General features: G+C 39.7%; 1 protein-coding gene across 4 annotated transcripts in view; it reads right to left on the reverse strand.

Annotated features, from left to right (window-relative positions):
• PCNX1 (pecanex 1) overlaps positions 1–15,891 on the reverse strand; it is a 132,963-nt gene that overhangs the window by 5,713 nt on the left and 111,359 nt on the right. For all 4 annotated transcript variants that reach the window (XM_054567339.1, XM_054567337.1, XM_054567336.1 and 1 more), the window contains 9 exons: positions 14,995–15,248; positions 12,953–13,183; positions 10,355–10,455; positions 9,438–9,588; positions 4,807–5,037; positions 3,584–3,858; positions 1,997–2,202; positions 716–1,158; positions 148–288 (listed from right to left, as the gene is read on the reverse strand). In XM_054567339.1, coding sequence (XP_054423314.1) covers positions 148–288; positions 716–1,158; positions 1,997–2,202; positions 3,584–3,858; positions 4,807–5,037; positions 9,438–9,588; positions 10,355–10,455; positions 12,953–13,183; positions 14,995–15,248 — 2,033 coding nt within the window. The remainder of the gene's footprint in view (positions 1–147; positions 289–715; positions 1,159–1,996; positions 2,203–3,583; positions 3,859–4,806; positions 5,038–9,437; positions 9,589–10,354; positions 10,456–12,952; positions 13,184–14,994; positions 15,249–15,891) is intronic.

The raw sequence follows: 15,891 nt of genomic DNA on the forward strand, positions 1-15,891 counted from the left end.
ACAAGCTCTTACCCTTCACTTAAGATAAGAGGTAGCAGTTCTGTTAAGTAATTAAACCTAAGGACATAAATCAACTAAAAACATGGCTACAAGTCAATCAGGCTACAAAAAAGTCAGTGCCCCAGTGAGCTTCGCAGGAGAACTTACATGGCCTTCCATACCCTCCTGAGGACTCCAGTCCTTCCAGCTGTTTCTCCCAGCTTTTAACCGGATACCCTCATCAGGCCACTGCAGCTCCTTTCTTTTGGACAGGTTGATCCCATCCAGAATCTGACTGGGATCCACAATCTAAATTGTAAATAAACACAGATCATTTCCAACTCATTTTTCTCTTGAAGATGGAAAACTACACAATCCCCAACAAAACTTCACAGGATTCTTTGTGTCTCAGGTTCTCCACTCCCTACAGTGGAGCAAAAACAATCTGAAAAGCCACCTCCCGAACCCCCTTCAGCCTGCTAACGAGGCCTCCTGCAGCGGCCACAGGACAAGGGCAGAGCAGGGAGGGAACACCAGCGCCGGAACACCGTTCGCTTTCAGCGTTTCTGCCATGTGAATTTGGTTATCTGTGGCAGAAACGTTTTTTTAACATTCCAAGATGTTCTAGTGTTCAGACGAAGTAATTTAAGATGGGTTTTCGCAAGAGCCCTTTACACAACAAAGAAATAAAAATAAATGTGTCAGAAAAAAGTGCAAGAGCCTTGGGCTTACTCACTTGGACTCTGTAAATCACCTCCCCCTTTTTGGCGTGTGAATTACTGGCAGGACTTAAGGTGTGGCCTGGCGGTGCATCGGTGGCGCTGCTCTGGCCCCCGTCCGTCCCCAGGAAGCCCACGAGAGTGTGGTGCTTGCAGGCGGGGATGCTTTGGCTGGAGCTGCTGGAGGAAGGCAGGCCGTGCTGCACGCAGGCTGTGCCTCCCTGGGCCGAGGGCTCCATCTGGTTCACCATGGACAGGCGGGACTGGATGGAGGACGGCAGGTTCCGCAGCGAGAGCTGACTGGTGGAGGAGCGCCGGCAGGGCACGAATCCCGTCGCGGACATCCGGAGGGAGGAGTGCCGGCTGCTGTAGCAGTAAGAAGACTGGCTGGCCACTGAGGCCCGAGCAGGGGACTGGCGGACCAGGCTCGACTGCACCGAGTGAGAGCTGTGGCTGGTGCCTGGGGGACAGGAAACACGGCACTCAGGCCAAGTGGAATGATTCAAACACAAGTCCTTTTTTTCTTTTTAAATAGATTCTAAGACTTTCTCCCTCGAGCAACTACTTGAATGTAACGTTTATTCCTAAAACTTTTAAAGTTGTCAAAAAGGAACAAATGTCTGAGATCTGTTTTCTTGTGCAGTTTTTATAATATAATTTTTATTTGCTGAAGTGCTTCAAAGTTCTTAGGCAAAAGACAAATAATGTACAGCAAGATTAGGGTTTACGGCAAGGATAAATCCTAAAATAACTTTCACAGATATATTCCAGAATAACAAGAATACCTCTTTAATACATTAGAAATGAACTGTCTCATGGAAATATCAATAAGGATCTACTACGTGACAAGCTCTGTAACTATTTCTCAAAGTAGAGTATTAATACCCTCACGACCTATTCCAATAACAAGCTACACCGCCTACAGAGATGGTGATACCACAATACAATTTTCATATACATTAAGGGGTATATGAAATATATATTATCAGTGATACTGAATAGTAGGTTTTTCTGTGTCCTTTTTCAAATGGCTTGGAGAGAAGTTAAATATTATTAATTAAATATTATTAGTCTTTAAAAAGGATACTTTCAAAGAAATATTTCAAATAGTATGTATATTCATATGTACATATATATAAAATGATTAAGATAAATGAACAGGATAATGTCCAACTGTGAATCAAACAAAATATTCGATTTATATTATTTCCAAGGATGTAACATGTCATCCTCTTCACACACACACACACCGACTCCCACGACTAAGAGGCCGTTCACATGATTTGGTTTCACATTACCGAGTGTTGGCGGGTAGGACATGACGGGCGGATGGAGTCCTGCTCCAGGCCCCTGGCCTGAATTCCCGGCGCTTCCTTGGGACGCGGTGCTGTGGGGATCATTGGCAATTGTTGCATTGTTACTAGTGCAGGAAGTTCCGCCTCCAGTATCGGAATCTTCAATATTGCCACCGCTGTTACATCCAGCTCCACAACCCTTCCTTAACCTGGGAACAAATGCCCGAGTAGGAAGCATTATCCCAAGGTGACTTCAAGATAAAGATATTCATCTTTAGCTATTCCAAATGCTTAATGCTATTAATGTTCACCTTTCAAAGTCTTTACGGTGCAATCAATATTAGAAACAAAAAGTCTGCTATGTTTTCATATCCTCCCCTTTTTATTCACTGTCTTGATATTCCCAATCGATTTCACTTTCATACACTCTATTATCTTGCCTGCACCATAATAAAAAACTGCATATAACACAGTTGTACCATTAAGATCACAGCTGGAAACAGAACTCTTTGTTTTGCCAGTATCTCTGCAGCGCCTCTGAAGTATGCAACTCCTGAAACCCTAATTTATTTAAATTAAACCTAATTTATGCTGTAGCGCACGGGAAGGGAGCTGCTGTCATGATTCCTCCTCCTTTCAGCTATTTATATTTGTATGTGGAAGGGGGCCCACTGTCCCCATTTCCCACAACTGTCTTGGTTTAAGCACTGAAAGGCCAGCACCCGAGGAACCCTCTCAGTCCTGGGCAAACAAGGCAGGTCCAGTGCAGCATTTATTTTCTAAAACACAATTTCTCTGAACACTACCCTGGTTTGTGTTCTTCATTCTGCTTGAATGGGGATCGCTGTTAAAATGCTGAAGCCTGACTCGTGAATATTGAGTATTTCTAGAATTTAAAAAAAATCTTTGAGAGTTTATTGCTCTAATTGCAGATCCTGTTTTTCTTAAGCGCTGATTTGAGGATCTGAACAACTCTTAAGTAATTGAAAGTAATATTCTGTGATTTTTTTTTATCATTTATCACCGAATTATGATGTTCCTGCACCATACACGACAATTCACTAGCCCAAATGCAGGGAAAAAATTCCTGTGCATTCTTGAAGACACACTACAGAGCTGCGATGAGAGGGATGACTGGCTGGATGGTGAAACTGGCAGCAGTATCTCTCCATTGCACGACCAGGGGCTGCAAAATGAGCGGATCGCTCCCCCTACTGCTGGAACGGAATAAAACAGAAGTAATTCACTGCACCCGTTTCTCACGTTTTCCTCTAATTTGTCCTGTTTGCTGACCCACACATTCTAACAGCAGCAATAGGCTGCAAATATAGCTAAACAAAGGGAGCTAGTCAAGACTGTATTAAATGTAACGCAGGGGCTCTTAACCAGAATCATACCTCCGATTTCTCCAGTAAGACCTTGAAGATAAAAATGCTCGGACTCTACTCCCTGAAGTTCAGATATAACAGACTGATACTGTACTGTGGCATGTGTATTTTTTCTAAAAACTTTCCAAGGGACACTAACATACAACGCCTAGCTTGAAGGTCAGGATACACCACCACAGAAAAATTCAAACCCATGGCTCACCTGTGCCAGGTTGACACTATGAAGTTTCTGATATTTCCCAAACTGATAGGTCCCCCAAGAATTTCTTTAAGCTGTTCATGGGTGTCAGAGTAAGAAGTTGTCAGAGGCGAGACAAAGATCGGGTAGCCAATAGGTTGATCACAAGATGAGTTTATCATGTTTCTCAGAGCTTGCTTTGCATTTTGGATGCTACCTCTCTCGGGGTTACGGTTACGTAGGAATACAAGTTCCTGCTGTTGCCCTGCCCAAAGACCTCGGACACATTCCTTATTCACCTGAAAACCAGAACACGCGGGAATTCGGTTACGGAGCCAAGGATGAAATTCACATAAACAGAAGCACAGAAATGGGAGGGATACAAAAGACATTATGACAATCAACTGAGTAAAGCAGGAAACAAATAGAAATAGGTCATGTTTGAACAGCAGTTGACCAATTTTCCACTGCCATTAGCAGGCTGCTAAAAATCAGCACCGACAGTATTTCTTTTGCTGTGTGTTATAAAACTATCAAGTAAAATGCAGTCCATTTAGTTTTCCAAATTAGTGAAGCATTGACTGTCATAACTGAGATGTTTTTCATAGAGATGAGAAACCAAAGCGGGGCAGGATGGAGGGTGGGAGGTGGGGGAAAGTGGTAGGGCAAACGGAGACAACTGTACTTGAACAACAACAAAAAAATTAGAGGTAACAAATATTTAGAGTCAAAATGATGTTTGTGATTTTGGGGCTTGATTAAATGAAGTCGAGAAAAAGAATAACCATTACAAACTATCAAAAAAAAATTTTAGGGAGTAAGCCTCTAAAGTCATAAGATGTTTACAAAAACAAACAAAATCTAAGGAAATGTTAAAGTGAATCATTTACTGATCACTATTAAGTACAAGCTATGGTACTACTTTGCTACCTAGGAATTACATCATATTAGCAATACAGAGCCAATGTTTGAGATTTGCCCAAATAGCACATAAAATAGATTTTAAAAACTGTCAGAATAGAAATAAGCAAAAATGTTAAGGCTTTATGGTATATGCAAAAACTTCAGAGAAGAGACTAAATTACTGACAAAATAAATACAAATTAAGTGCTTATGAATAACAAATGCTAAGGTAGTATGGTTATTGTTTTTTTTTCTATAAGAGTTTCAACTACTTTTTAAAAGTTTGGATACAATTATCTAAGTTGCAATTTTTTCAGATGCCAATCAATGCTGCAAAAACTTACTTTAATGACCCTGAAGCTAAGGTAGCGTCTGTTGAGCATGATGATTTTATATTCGTTGGTGCCATCATCCATGACGTGCCGCAGGGCGAGCAAGGAGGGGGAGTTGGCGAGGACTGCGCTCCGCCACGCGGGGTCCCCTTCGTGAGCTATTACAAGGTTTTTTTCATGAGATACAATGGCTTCATAGAGCACAGTAGGGTCATCGTACTCGTCTGGAGAAGTGAAATGATCCTGTACACAAAAATAAAAAATTTATCTTTTTTAGGAAAAGAAAAGAATGGCTTCCAGGATGATAAAAAAAAAACTTCTATAATTACTAAATCAGTTACTAAATAAAAATTTCAAATCAGCATGTTATTATTATTATTATTAGACATAAATCATATGAAAAATTCTCTAAAAATTGTGTTTAAGTCCTGGTATTACCGTCTAAACCTAGGAAGTAGCTAAGCCTCTTTGAGCTTTTGTTGTGATATTTGTGAGTGCCAGTGGTCTCTTCTTAACCCACGTGACAAGGCTATTGTAAGAGGCAGGTGAAATAGAGTACTGGAGAACTTTTTACATCATGAAGCACTATTCACATGCACAGCGAGTACTTTTGTTATTCTCAGGTAGCCTAACCTCCAGGCTTGGATGTGCGTCCTTGGGGACACTGCCTCCTTGCTCTCTCCCGTCTCCCCTTCATTCAGCACATACTCCTCATCAGTTGGCTTGAGTACAAATCCGTTACTTTACCTGGGTATAAAAATTCATCAGCCTCTCAATTGTAAATACAAAGGCAGCCAATGCAATGTTTGTGTTTCCTTAATAACACGCCATTTCAGAAATTCAGATTTGTATTGTGGTAATCTGGGTACATGTCCTGTATCTCCTGTTAATTTACAGGTTTCTGAACAGGAGGCACATTTCATATACTCCTTTGTTTCATCCATGCTGCCTGCCACAGAGTCTTGAACATGGTAGACAGACATTAGATGCCCAATTATCAAATGAATGGGCAGTTATGAAGACCAAGAGGTTTTTCAGGGAGGATTCTACTACCCTGTCTAGGACTAGGACCCTTAATCTGTCTGCAAAACTTGTAGCTTTGAGCCATATCTCAACTAGACGAGGGACGGGATAAAATGGTCTGTTAGCATCATTCTAGATATGTGGCTTTATGTGAAAAGTGCCTGGTTAATCAGAAACACAATTTTAGAGACCATCTGTTTATAGTTTTAGTCTTCTTTAACTGATAACAGTGAAATAATCCTTTAACAGAAAAAAAAATTATATGAAGATACAAAAAACCAACCTGATTGAGGAAAACAAAGAAAATACAAAAAATTGGAAATAATGTTTGTTTAGGTAAAATTTAGAGGACAGGGTTGGACTGAGGAATTTACAAAAGTAGTACAGCAGTCATGAGCTATATATTAAGCTCTCTGGGAAGAGAATCATTTTTTAAAGATTCTCTTTAAAAACTACCTCTCAAGTTTAAGGTATAATCTACATACAACAAGTTGCAGCAATTCTGAGAGTAGTCAGGTGCACTTTGACAAACGCGCACACCCTTGTAGCCGCTGCTCCAGTCCAGACACAGAGCATGCGCTCGCCCCACGCTCCTCGCTGCCCTCTGGCTTTCAGTCTCTACATCCCATGTGACCGATAATCTGCTCCATCTCTGTGGATTAGTTTTGCCTGCTTTAAATTTTATCTAAATAAAATCATACAATGTACCCTTTGTAAGTCTGACTTCTCTTGCTGCACATAATGTTTGAGATTCATTCATGTTGTGGTGTTTAACAGCAGTTCATTTCGTTTTAGTGTTAAGTAATATTCTATCACGTGGCTATACCATAATTTGTATGTTCACCCACTGATGGGCATCTGAGTCATTTTCAGTTTTGGCTAGTTGAGTAAAACTGCTATGCACCTTGGGTGCAAGTCTTTGTGTTGACATCCACTTTCATTCTCTTGGGTAAATATCAAGGAATTAAAGTGGTGGGTCATATGGCAAGTATATATTTATCCTTTCTTTTAATATATAATCCTACTGTTCACTTTTGTAGATTATCATAACTATAACATAAAAACTTCGGAGATGGCCAGTTCTGATTTACACATTTATCTTTTCCTGGCTCAAAAGTCCCCTCATGGGCACTCCAACATCAGCCTCAAAGTGACGGTTAATAAATTAGAATCATTCTAGAGATGTGGCTGTTGCTTGTTACTTCATAGGTCAATCTCTACCTTCCTCAAAGGCCTATCAGAACTGCACAACTTACCCAGGTTGCCTTTGCGTTCTCTGTCTGCTCCCTCTCTGACCCTCCCGGCCCTCCCAGGCTCCCAGTTCCGCCTCCTTCCCCTCCCTGTCTGTCACTGCGGTGTCAGTCACTGCTAATGATGAGAGTGTGCTGCACCCAAGTGGGCTGGGCCTGATTACAAGGTAGAGACACACTGTCACAGGCAATGGCACGACAGCCAAAGGCTCACGGAGGCGAGTGGACCTGGCAGCAGCAGGCAAGAGAACTTCCAGAGCGAGACTAGGGGCGAAGGCCTAAGGTGTCAGAGGCTTTGGACCCTGTGCGCCTCAGTTTCTCCTCTGCCAAAGAGAGACGACATACCCATCATAATGTTAAGAATTAATTGAAGACGTCTGTCAGGAACTGTTAGATAATTCTGCTATATAAAGCGGGTTATTTCTTACATAGCAGATATTCGATTGGCACCTTCTGAGAAACCTGAGGTTTTAAACCATTTTAGAGAGCGTCTGGAATCTTGCATCAGCACTGCTGTCAGTTGGGCACAAATAAAATCTTATAAAAATTCCTTACAGGCTTAGATGTTTCTTAGAACAAAACAAGACAAAAGGAGAAATACCAGAGAGAGAAAAACAAAATAAGAAAACCAAACATTTTAATCTGGAGTCATTACCTTTTTCTTTTAAATACACTGAATTTTGTCTTAAAACTCTAAAGGTGCTCTGATGATAGATAATTCCATTTGATCCCAAATACATATTTTCCCATCATCCTCCACTTTTCCTCCAACACTATTCCCTATCATCCTACAACAGTATTTCACTTTTTCAGAGATTTTGGAGTAATATATCCCTTATTAGTAATACTCCTAAATAATATGGGACATTAACTTCATTCCAACACTTTAGATCACTTGAAGAGTAATTCACCTTTTATTTGGGGAAAAATAGATTCAATCAGAATGAGCATAGCAGGTGCATTTTAACGAGTCTTATCACGTGGCCTCTATCCTCAGACCTGACAACTACTGTCAAGAGGAATGATTAGAGCAGCATGTGCCCGTATGGCAAGGCCTCGAATAACACTGCTTTTGTTATAACATTGATGAGAAAAAAACACACACAAAAGTCAATTCCTGGCCAGGGCCACTGTCCGTGCAGAGTGTGCACGTTCCCCCCATGTCTGAATGTTTCCCCTCCGGCAACAGTACTCTCGTTTCCTCCCCTGTCCCGAAGCTGCGCACGTGAGGTCAGCTGGCATGTCTACACTGGCCCAGCCTGAGTGGGTGTGGGTACTGCAATTTACTGGCACCCTATCCAGGATGGGCGCCCGCCTTGCCCCGAGCTACTGGGAAAGGCTCTGGGCATCTGTGACCCTGAACTGGAGTAATCAGGCTGGAAAATAACGGCCTGGCTTGTTTTTATTTATCTTTCTTAAACATATGTATAGTTCATTTATTTCAATGTTTGTTTTGGATCTCTATTTAGAAGTTTGGCTGTTTCTGTGACCAGAAATATGCTGTAGGAACTTAACAGTTGTTTATATCAATTAGCCTATGGGAAAACTGGTTTCATCATATGTTGTTCTGTTTAAAGTTGCAGTTTCCAAGAACTTACTGACAACATTAAATGAGGCCTTATTTTACTTAATTTCAAAATATATTCGTAAAATGATACAGAGCTCCCTGACTGGTGTGGCTGTTGGTTGAGCATCATCCTGCAAAGCAAAAAGTCACGAGTTCAATTCTGGGTCAGGGTTGCAGACCTGGTCCCCAGTTGGGGTGCATGTGAGAGGCTACCAATCGATGTTTCTCTCACACACTGATGTTTCTTTTTCTTTTTCCCTCCCTCCCTCCATCTCTAAAAATAAAAATAAAATCTTTAAAAAAAGATTCAGAGCAATATGCATTTCGGGGCCTCATTTTAATTTTTTAAACCCTACTGGGATTTAACTAAGGCTAACTTGTCTTATCCATCTACTACTCTATGCAATGTGCTAAATGAAACTCACAGTTCAGTAAGAGCAGCACTTACAAGACTCCGGAGGTGTTGCTACACTGCACTGAGTGCCATCTAACATTCACTCACGGAAGAGGAGTGAATTACAATCGCATAAAGTCAAAGCAAGCACTGCAGGGCTAAGGCTAGTTCCAGTTTGTCACTCACTGCTAACATTCTTCCTCGAGCTCATGCTCAGACCACGCTCTAATATTAATATTCAAATTCACTGTCAGAAACAGAGGCTTGGGATTGTAAGATGTAACATCTTGCCATGAATCTTGATTTTCTCTGTTTCAAATCAGAATATTTCTCAGAAAATATAATTTGGAAATCAAGTGAAGAAGCACCATTAAACAGTAGCAATGAATTAGAAATCTCCTCTTCTTACCTGATGAAGTTTAATGGACATACGGATCCCAGGCACTACTACTTTTCTTAGTAATTCCATGTCAGCAAAGATCCATTCGTCTCGAATTGAAGAAATACGAAAATCTCCCTTAAACAGGGCATGCAATCCATAGAGGAATGACTCTAAATTACTGTTAAGATTGGAGATAAAAGTTTACACATTTTGACAAAGGTCTTCCAGTACACTGACTCTTATACCTGGCAGGGCATCACAGTCATGTGGGAGTGTTTTGGGAACACAGGTCCAAGGATTAATGTCAGCACCCTAAAGCCAGAACTACACTGGATAGGGCCTTTTGACCTGGGACTCAGGTTTATGAACCACTATAATACTGAGTCCATGAAAATGAACCATAGGCAAGGAGTATATAAGTCTGAAAAACTGAGGGATTAACGGGAAAGATGTAGTAATCATAGAAGAAATTTAAAATATGTGGTACTTTTTAATTCTAATTCATTTGGATGCATATGTAAAGAAATCTGGTTTATATTTAGAGTTCCAAAATCGAATGAACAACTATATTAAAAGTATAAATTCTATGGGCAAAAAGGGAGTATGGAAAAATTTAAAAAGAGGTGAGTTGTTAGAAAAATAGATGTAGGTTGAGAGGAGATCAATCAAATGTTATGGGGTGATTATTTTTTAAAATGTTTCAAATCTATTAAATTCTCACTATCAATAGCTGCCCACACATACATCAATTTTAAAAGCCAGTTCTGTTAACCACTAAATGGAACTCAACTATATTCAGCAAAAAGATCTATACAAAAAAACATCTGAAGAGACTTTTGCAATAAGTTAGCATAAACTGCTTCCATGAAAAATAATTCCAGATTTTTCAGAGTTATATTGTACAGCTTCCCACAATCTCTTCCTGAAAACAGAAATGCCTTTACCTGGACATATGGTGGGATGCAGTCCCCAAAGCTCTTCGTCCCAGAACACACAGTCCGTAACAAAGAGTCACCAGGGAGGAGTCTTTGTCCACATCCAGTGGCTTTAAAAAAACAAAGAACAGGGTAAAGGAGGTCAAAAGGCACAAATTTCCAGTTATAAAATAAACAAGTCATGGGAATTTAATGTAGTGACTATAGTTAGTAATACTGCATTGCACATTTGAAAGCTGTTAAAAGAGTAGATCTTCAAAGTTCTCATCACAAGGGAAAAAACTGTATGTATGATAATGGAAGTTAACTAGATTTATTGTGACCATTTTTCAATATATACAAATGTCACATCATTATGATGTATACCTGAAAATAATGTTGAATGCCAACTATACCTTAAAAAAAGGAACATTAATTATCAGAAAGGCATATAAGCATTTATCAAATCAGAATATATCTATTTAATAAATCACAGAGGTTAAGGAACTCAACTAATTTCTACCTTCTCAAAAGTTTTAACAAACAATTAAAAAAAACAATAAATGAAGTATCAATGTATATAAGGAGGTTCTTTGGAATCTTTAAATAAAATCTAATACTTTACAATACTTGGATAGACCAAAAAAACAAAACAATACAAAACAAAAACCTAGGTGTTAAAGGACTTTGAGATGTTTAGCTAAGATCCTAATACTCTCCCAAAGAACTTCCGCTGCCATACATAGTTACAAAACTTTTGTTCCTCATGAAGAAAACTTTTAAGACCTATTCTCCTAACAACACAGAACAGTACTGTCTCAGTAATGGGGAAAAATTAGTTCTAGACTAAAGGCTGATCCCTCCTAAGAAAGCTTAAAAGCAGGTTCTGAAAGGGTCAAACTGTCTCCCAGGAATTTAGCTGTGTCACAGAGCAAAGGTCAAGAATATTTATAGGAATTCAAAAATAGCCAGCACCCATCAAAGTAAAATTCAAAAAGTCTAGCACCCAATCAAAAATTGTCAGGCATGTAAAGTAGCAGGAAATATGACCCATAAAAGAATAATCACTCACTCATTCTATCTAAACTGGCCCAGAATTGACAGAAATGTCACAATTAGTCAGTAAGGACATTAAAAGAGTTATTTTAACTGTTCAAAGGTAGAGAAATGATATCATGCTAAGTAGAGACATGAAAGACTTATATGAAAGACAAGTTAAACCTCAAGAGATACAAAAAAATATAAAGTGTGAGATAAAAAAAAATACACTGCATGGGATTAACAGCATATTAAACAATGCAGCAGAAAAAATAAACGATCTAAAAATGTAGCAATAGAAACTATGCAAAATTAAACACAGTGACAAAAGAGACTGAAAAACATCCATGAGCTCTATGACGACATCAGGCAGCCCAATATATATGTAACTGGATTCCACAAAAAAGGGGAAAGGACAGAAAAAAAGTGTTTGAAAAAAGAATGGCTGAAAAATTTCCAAATCTGATGAAAATTATATTTCTAAGACTAAAGCATGTACTACGACTAGAGACAGTCAGTGTGTACATCCAGACCAAGAAAAAGGTGCCAGCTGTCAAGGTGGCTCACGATGCTCCATGACAGAGTAATCCTGTACTAGAGAGCTGGTGCGTCAACTACACCAGACTGTTGCCTGGAAAGCAGCAGCGGTGGGAAGAGCTAGCTGCTGGAGCCACAGGCCTGGGTACGTGACTGTGTGCCATGGGGTCTAGGCCGGGGAGTGATAACCCAGCCGGGAGAGCCATGAGATCTACAAGGAAAGTAGTCATTGGTGAAGTCTGTAACTCACTTTGCTTATAGGATAAAGCAAATTATCCTGAAATGTGGGTTAGAAACCAGCTGAATTACAGTCACCCAAGGTGATACCGAGTCTGGATTCCCATCCTAGGCCTACAGAATTAGAATCTCTCAAGCGAGGCCCAGGAATCTGCATTTTTACACATGCCCAACCCATTTTACCCATGTTAACTGAAATTTAATTAGCATCTGAAAGTCAAGTGTCTACATCAACGCTGCCCAAATGGTAGCCACTAGCCCACTAGTCCTAAATTTAAATCAATTAAAAATAAATAAAATTTAAAATTCAGTTCCTTAGTCACACTGGCCACATTTCAGGTATATAATAATAGCCACATGTGGTGGTTTAGTAACTACCATACTGGATCAGCATAGAACATTTCCATCATTGCAGAAAACTCTATATGACTGTTATAGTTTCGGCTTCAAATTTGGGATAAAGATAATTAAATTGTCCTTAAATCTGGTGTGTGGGTGGGTGTTTAGCGGGGTGCTCCAAAACGGAGTCCTTAAGAAGGTGCTACACATCATCTGTAACCTAGGTTGACGTATATGTACGTGCATGCACAGGGCGGAGGGCATGCCAGCCAGAGGGTGAGAGGAAGCACTGCAGATGAAAGAGCGAGGCAGGCCGCTTGCTGTAATTGAGTTGGCTGGTCTGGCCCAACCATAATGAACCAGGCAGGTCAGAAAGAAAAAGGTCAGGAAAAGGTGATCTCCTAATTTACAAACAGACATATTCTTTCCATCTTTAGAAAAACGGATTCGAAGAGTTATAAATGAAAGAAACTCTACCTTTGCCCTTCGGGAAGAGCAATACTCTATCCAGTTGAGGTAAATCACACAGAAACTCTCTCTGGATATGCCTGCTAGTCGATGGTCATAGTCTTCATCAATGTTGGGATTAAATGTCGGGTCCACATCCACATAATTTCGATCAGCACACAAACGTAGTCCTTCCTGCATTGTCTCGTTCGCTAGCCACTCCTCTAGCTTAGAAGAGGTTGTAACATAATAAATGATGCCCTAATAAGGTAAAGATTAAAAAAAAAATTCAAGCTAAATCACAATTTGAATTAACTTCAATCCTCAGTAAATACACACCAAGTATTCACTATGATAGTACAACTCAAAAACATATTATTCTTGTTCAATGTTATAAATATACATTTTTAGAATGCTGTAATAATATCCTGCAGGACTTTCAGGATGGAAAAACATTTAATACTTTTAAAATCACAACCATAAATTCAGCAAGGCAACTTCAAAAATAATTCTAGTCTAAAAAAATAATAATGATAATTTTAGTCTACTGGTTTTAGAGCTTTTAAATTTAGGATATTTTAAAAGAGGTGGAAAGCATTTATTGTGGTATTATTGTTGCATTTTTCTGGTGAAATTTCTCAGAAAGCTAGTAAATCATCCTGTGACCCTAGCTCAAGTTATAGATTAGATATATAGACATATATGTCTAATAATAAAGCTATAGAAATATACATATTTAGAGACAAAAATGCCACATACACACAAACACACACACGTAAAATATGTTGTAAAATCAATCTCTTTATCTTCCTGAGGTTATGTTTAAATAAACATCAAATAGAAGGTTCAAGGTTCACTGCAATCAGCACAAATAAGGTGGCATAGGTAGGTAACAACATAAGATATAAAAGAAATTCAGACATAGATCATTAAAATTTAGCACCCATTTTCATCTTGAAAATATTGGCTTTGACTGCAAGGCCCCAAATCATAACAACGCTGTATTTCTGTAAAATCTTTAGCAAAGGTAAAATACCAGTGTAGTAAAGAACTATCTCTGCCCCAAGAGAGGTTTGGGCTTTGCTCTTGTTTCCTGGGAGGTAGCCTCCAGTATCGTTTTTGTTCACCTGGAGGCTTTGAGCTGTGACCTATAAAGGAGCTGGGAACTCCGGCTGGCCAGGTGGGTGGTCAGCCATGTCTAAGCTCCAATAAACACTCTCCACCCTGAGGCTCAGGTGAGCTTCCCTGACTGACAGCACCTGTGAGTATTGTCATGCGCTGGTGCCGGGGGAAACAGGCATGACCTGCACAACTCCACTGGGAGAGGACGGCTGGACGCTTGTCCCTTGGCATCTTGGGACCATGCCCTATGTGTCTCTGCCCTTGGCTGATTTTAAGCTGTATCCTGCCACCTTAACAAATCCGAACTGTGAGCATAATGGCTTTGCTGAGTTCTGTGAGTTCTTGTGTAGTAAATTATTGAACCCGAGGGCTGCCTTGGGGACCCTGAAATTGCAGTTGGTTGTCCAAGTGAGGGTGGTTTTGGTGACCTCACCAACCTTGCAATACTTTCATTCAGCTTCCTGAAAACACTGTGAAGCAGCGGTTAACAGTAAGGGCTCAGGTCAGACAAGCCTGGGTTTTAAATCCCTATCTTTATCTGCTAGTTGGAGGACTCTGCAAATAAACATCTAATTCTTAACTTGTTTATTTGTAAAACAGGGACATTACTTTAGAGAATTAGGTAAGGTGCAGGTCTGTGTATGTATACATGCATGTGTGTGTATATTCTTCAGCACAATACCTAGAACATCTGAGCTACAGGCGGTAGCCATTAATATTAATGAACAATGCATAAGTTTCACTAAAGAAAAAACACAGCGAGACTGTCATAGGTATAAACTATCCTGGATATTACACAATTTAAATCACTACATAGAGGCAAAGCACAAGTTAAAAAAAATAAATATATAAATATATATAAGATTATATATAAAATAAAAGATATATATATATCTTACCCAAGAAGATGCTTCAATTATTAGAAGACTGAGGGAGGCACATGCTCTTACCTTGACATAGTAAGTGGTGAGCACTTTCCGAAGATCAAAGACCTGGAGCATGGAAGCAGCACTATTGTCCGTGATGCTGTAACCCTCCAGAATGTACTTGGTGACTATGACCTCCCAAGCCAGCCAGCGCTGGCCAAATGCAGCATTGAAGGAGAGCACATGAGGAATGTGGCCAGGTTCACAACAGCAAAATCCTTCATCTTCTTCAACACCTTCAGTGATAGCCTCCACTTCCCGTTGTTGACAGTAAGTACCTTAAAAAGGGGGGATAAAATCACAGGGAAAATGAATGCTTTAAAGACACAAGAAATTTAGAGAGAAGACATTTGATAGCAAATAAAAGTATGTGATTGATTCGTCTTAGAACATTCATTAACAAACCGTAGCAAGCTCCTGAAAGCGGCAATACTGTACATTCGTCTCCTGCAGAATCACAATATGCATTAGCACATTTGAGGTTCTGAGAATTTGTAAAGTAACCTCCTTAATTTTTATTCACTGATTCCCAAACCCTTCAAATTTGCATTTACATTCCTACAGAATGAAGACCAAGTAAAGGTATATCTCATGAAGATTTGAGTTAATTCTGAAAAAGAAGAGTGGGATGGGAACCGAACCATCCCAGGGCAGCCGACACAGCAGACACTCAGGGCTCAAGAGAACGCAAGCCCTGTTTACCAGCGTCTTGTCCTTGCTGCAAGCCCATATATTACATACGGCCTGCTTATCTGGCTCTATAACCTGTTATAGTTCATTTTAATTTAATATTAGTACATAATTAAAACTTCTTCTGTTGCCAGTTCCAACAATAGTGGGCATTTGAAGTTTGCTAATAAAGTTTCAATTACATATGTATGAAGTCTCATTACTCTGTACAATCCTTTAAAGTTATGTTCT

Source organism: Pteronotus mesoamericanus, unplaced genomic scaffold, assembly GCF_021234165.1.
Source record: "Pteronotus mesoamericanus isolate MK-2021 breed Mesoamerican mustached bat unplaced genomic scaffold, CSHL_Meso_final contig_182, whole genome shotgun sequence".
In the NCBI taxonomy this organism is placed as follows: Eukaryota; Metazoa; Chordata; class Mammalia; order Chiroptera; family Mormoopidae; genus Pteronotus; species Pteronotus mesoamericanus.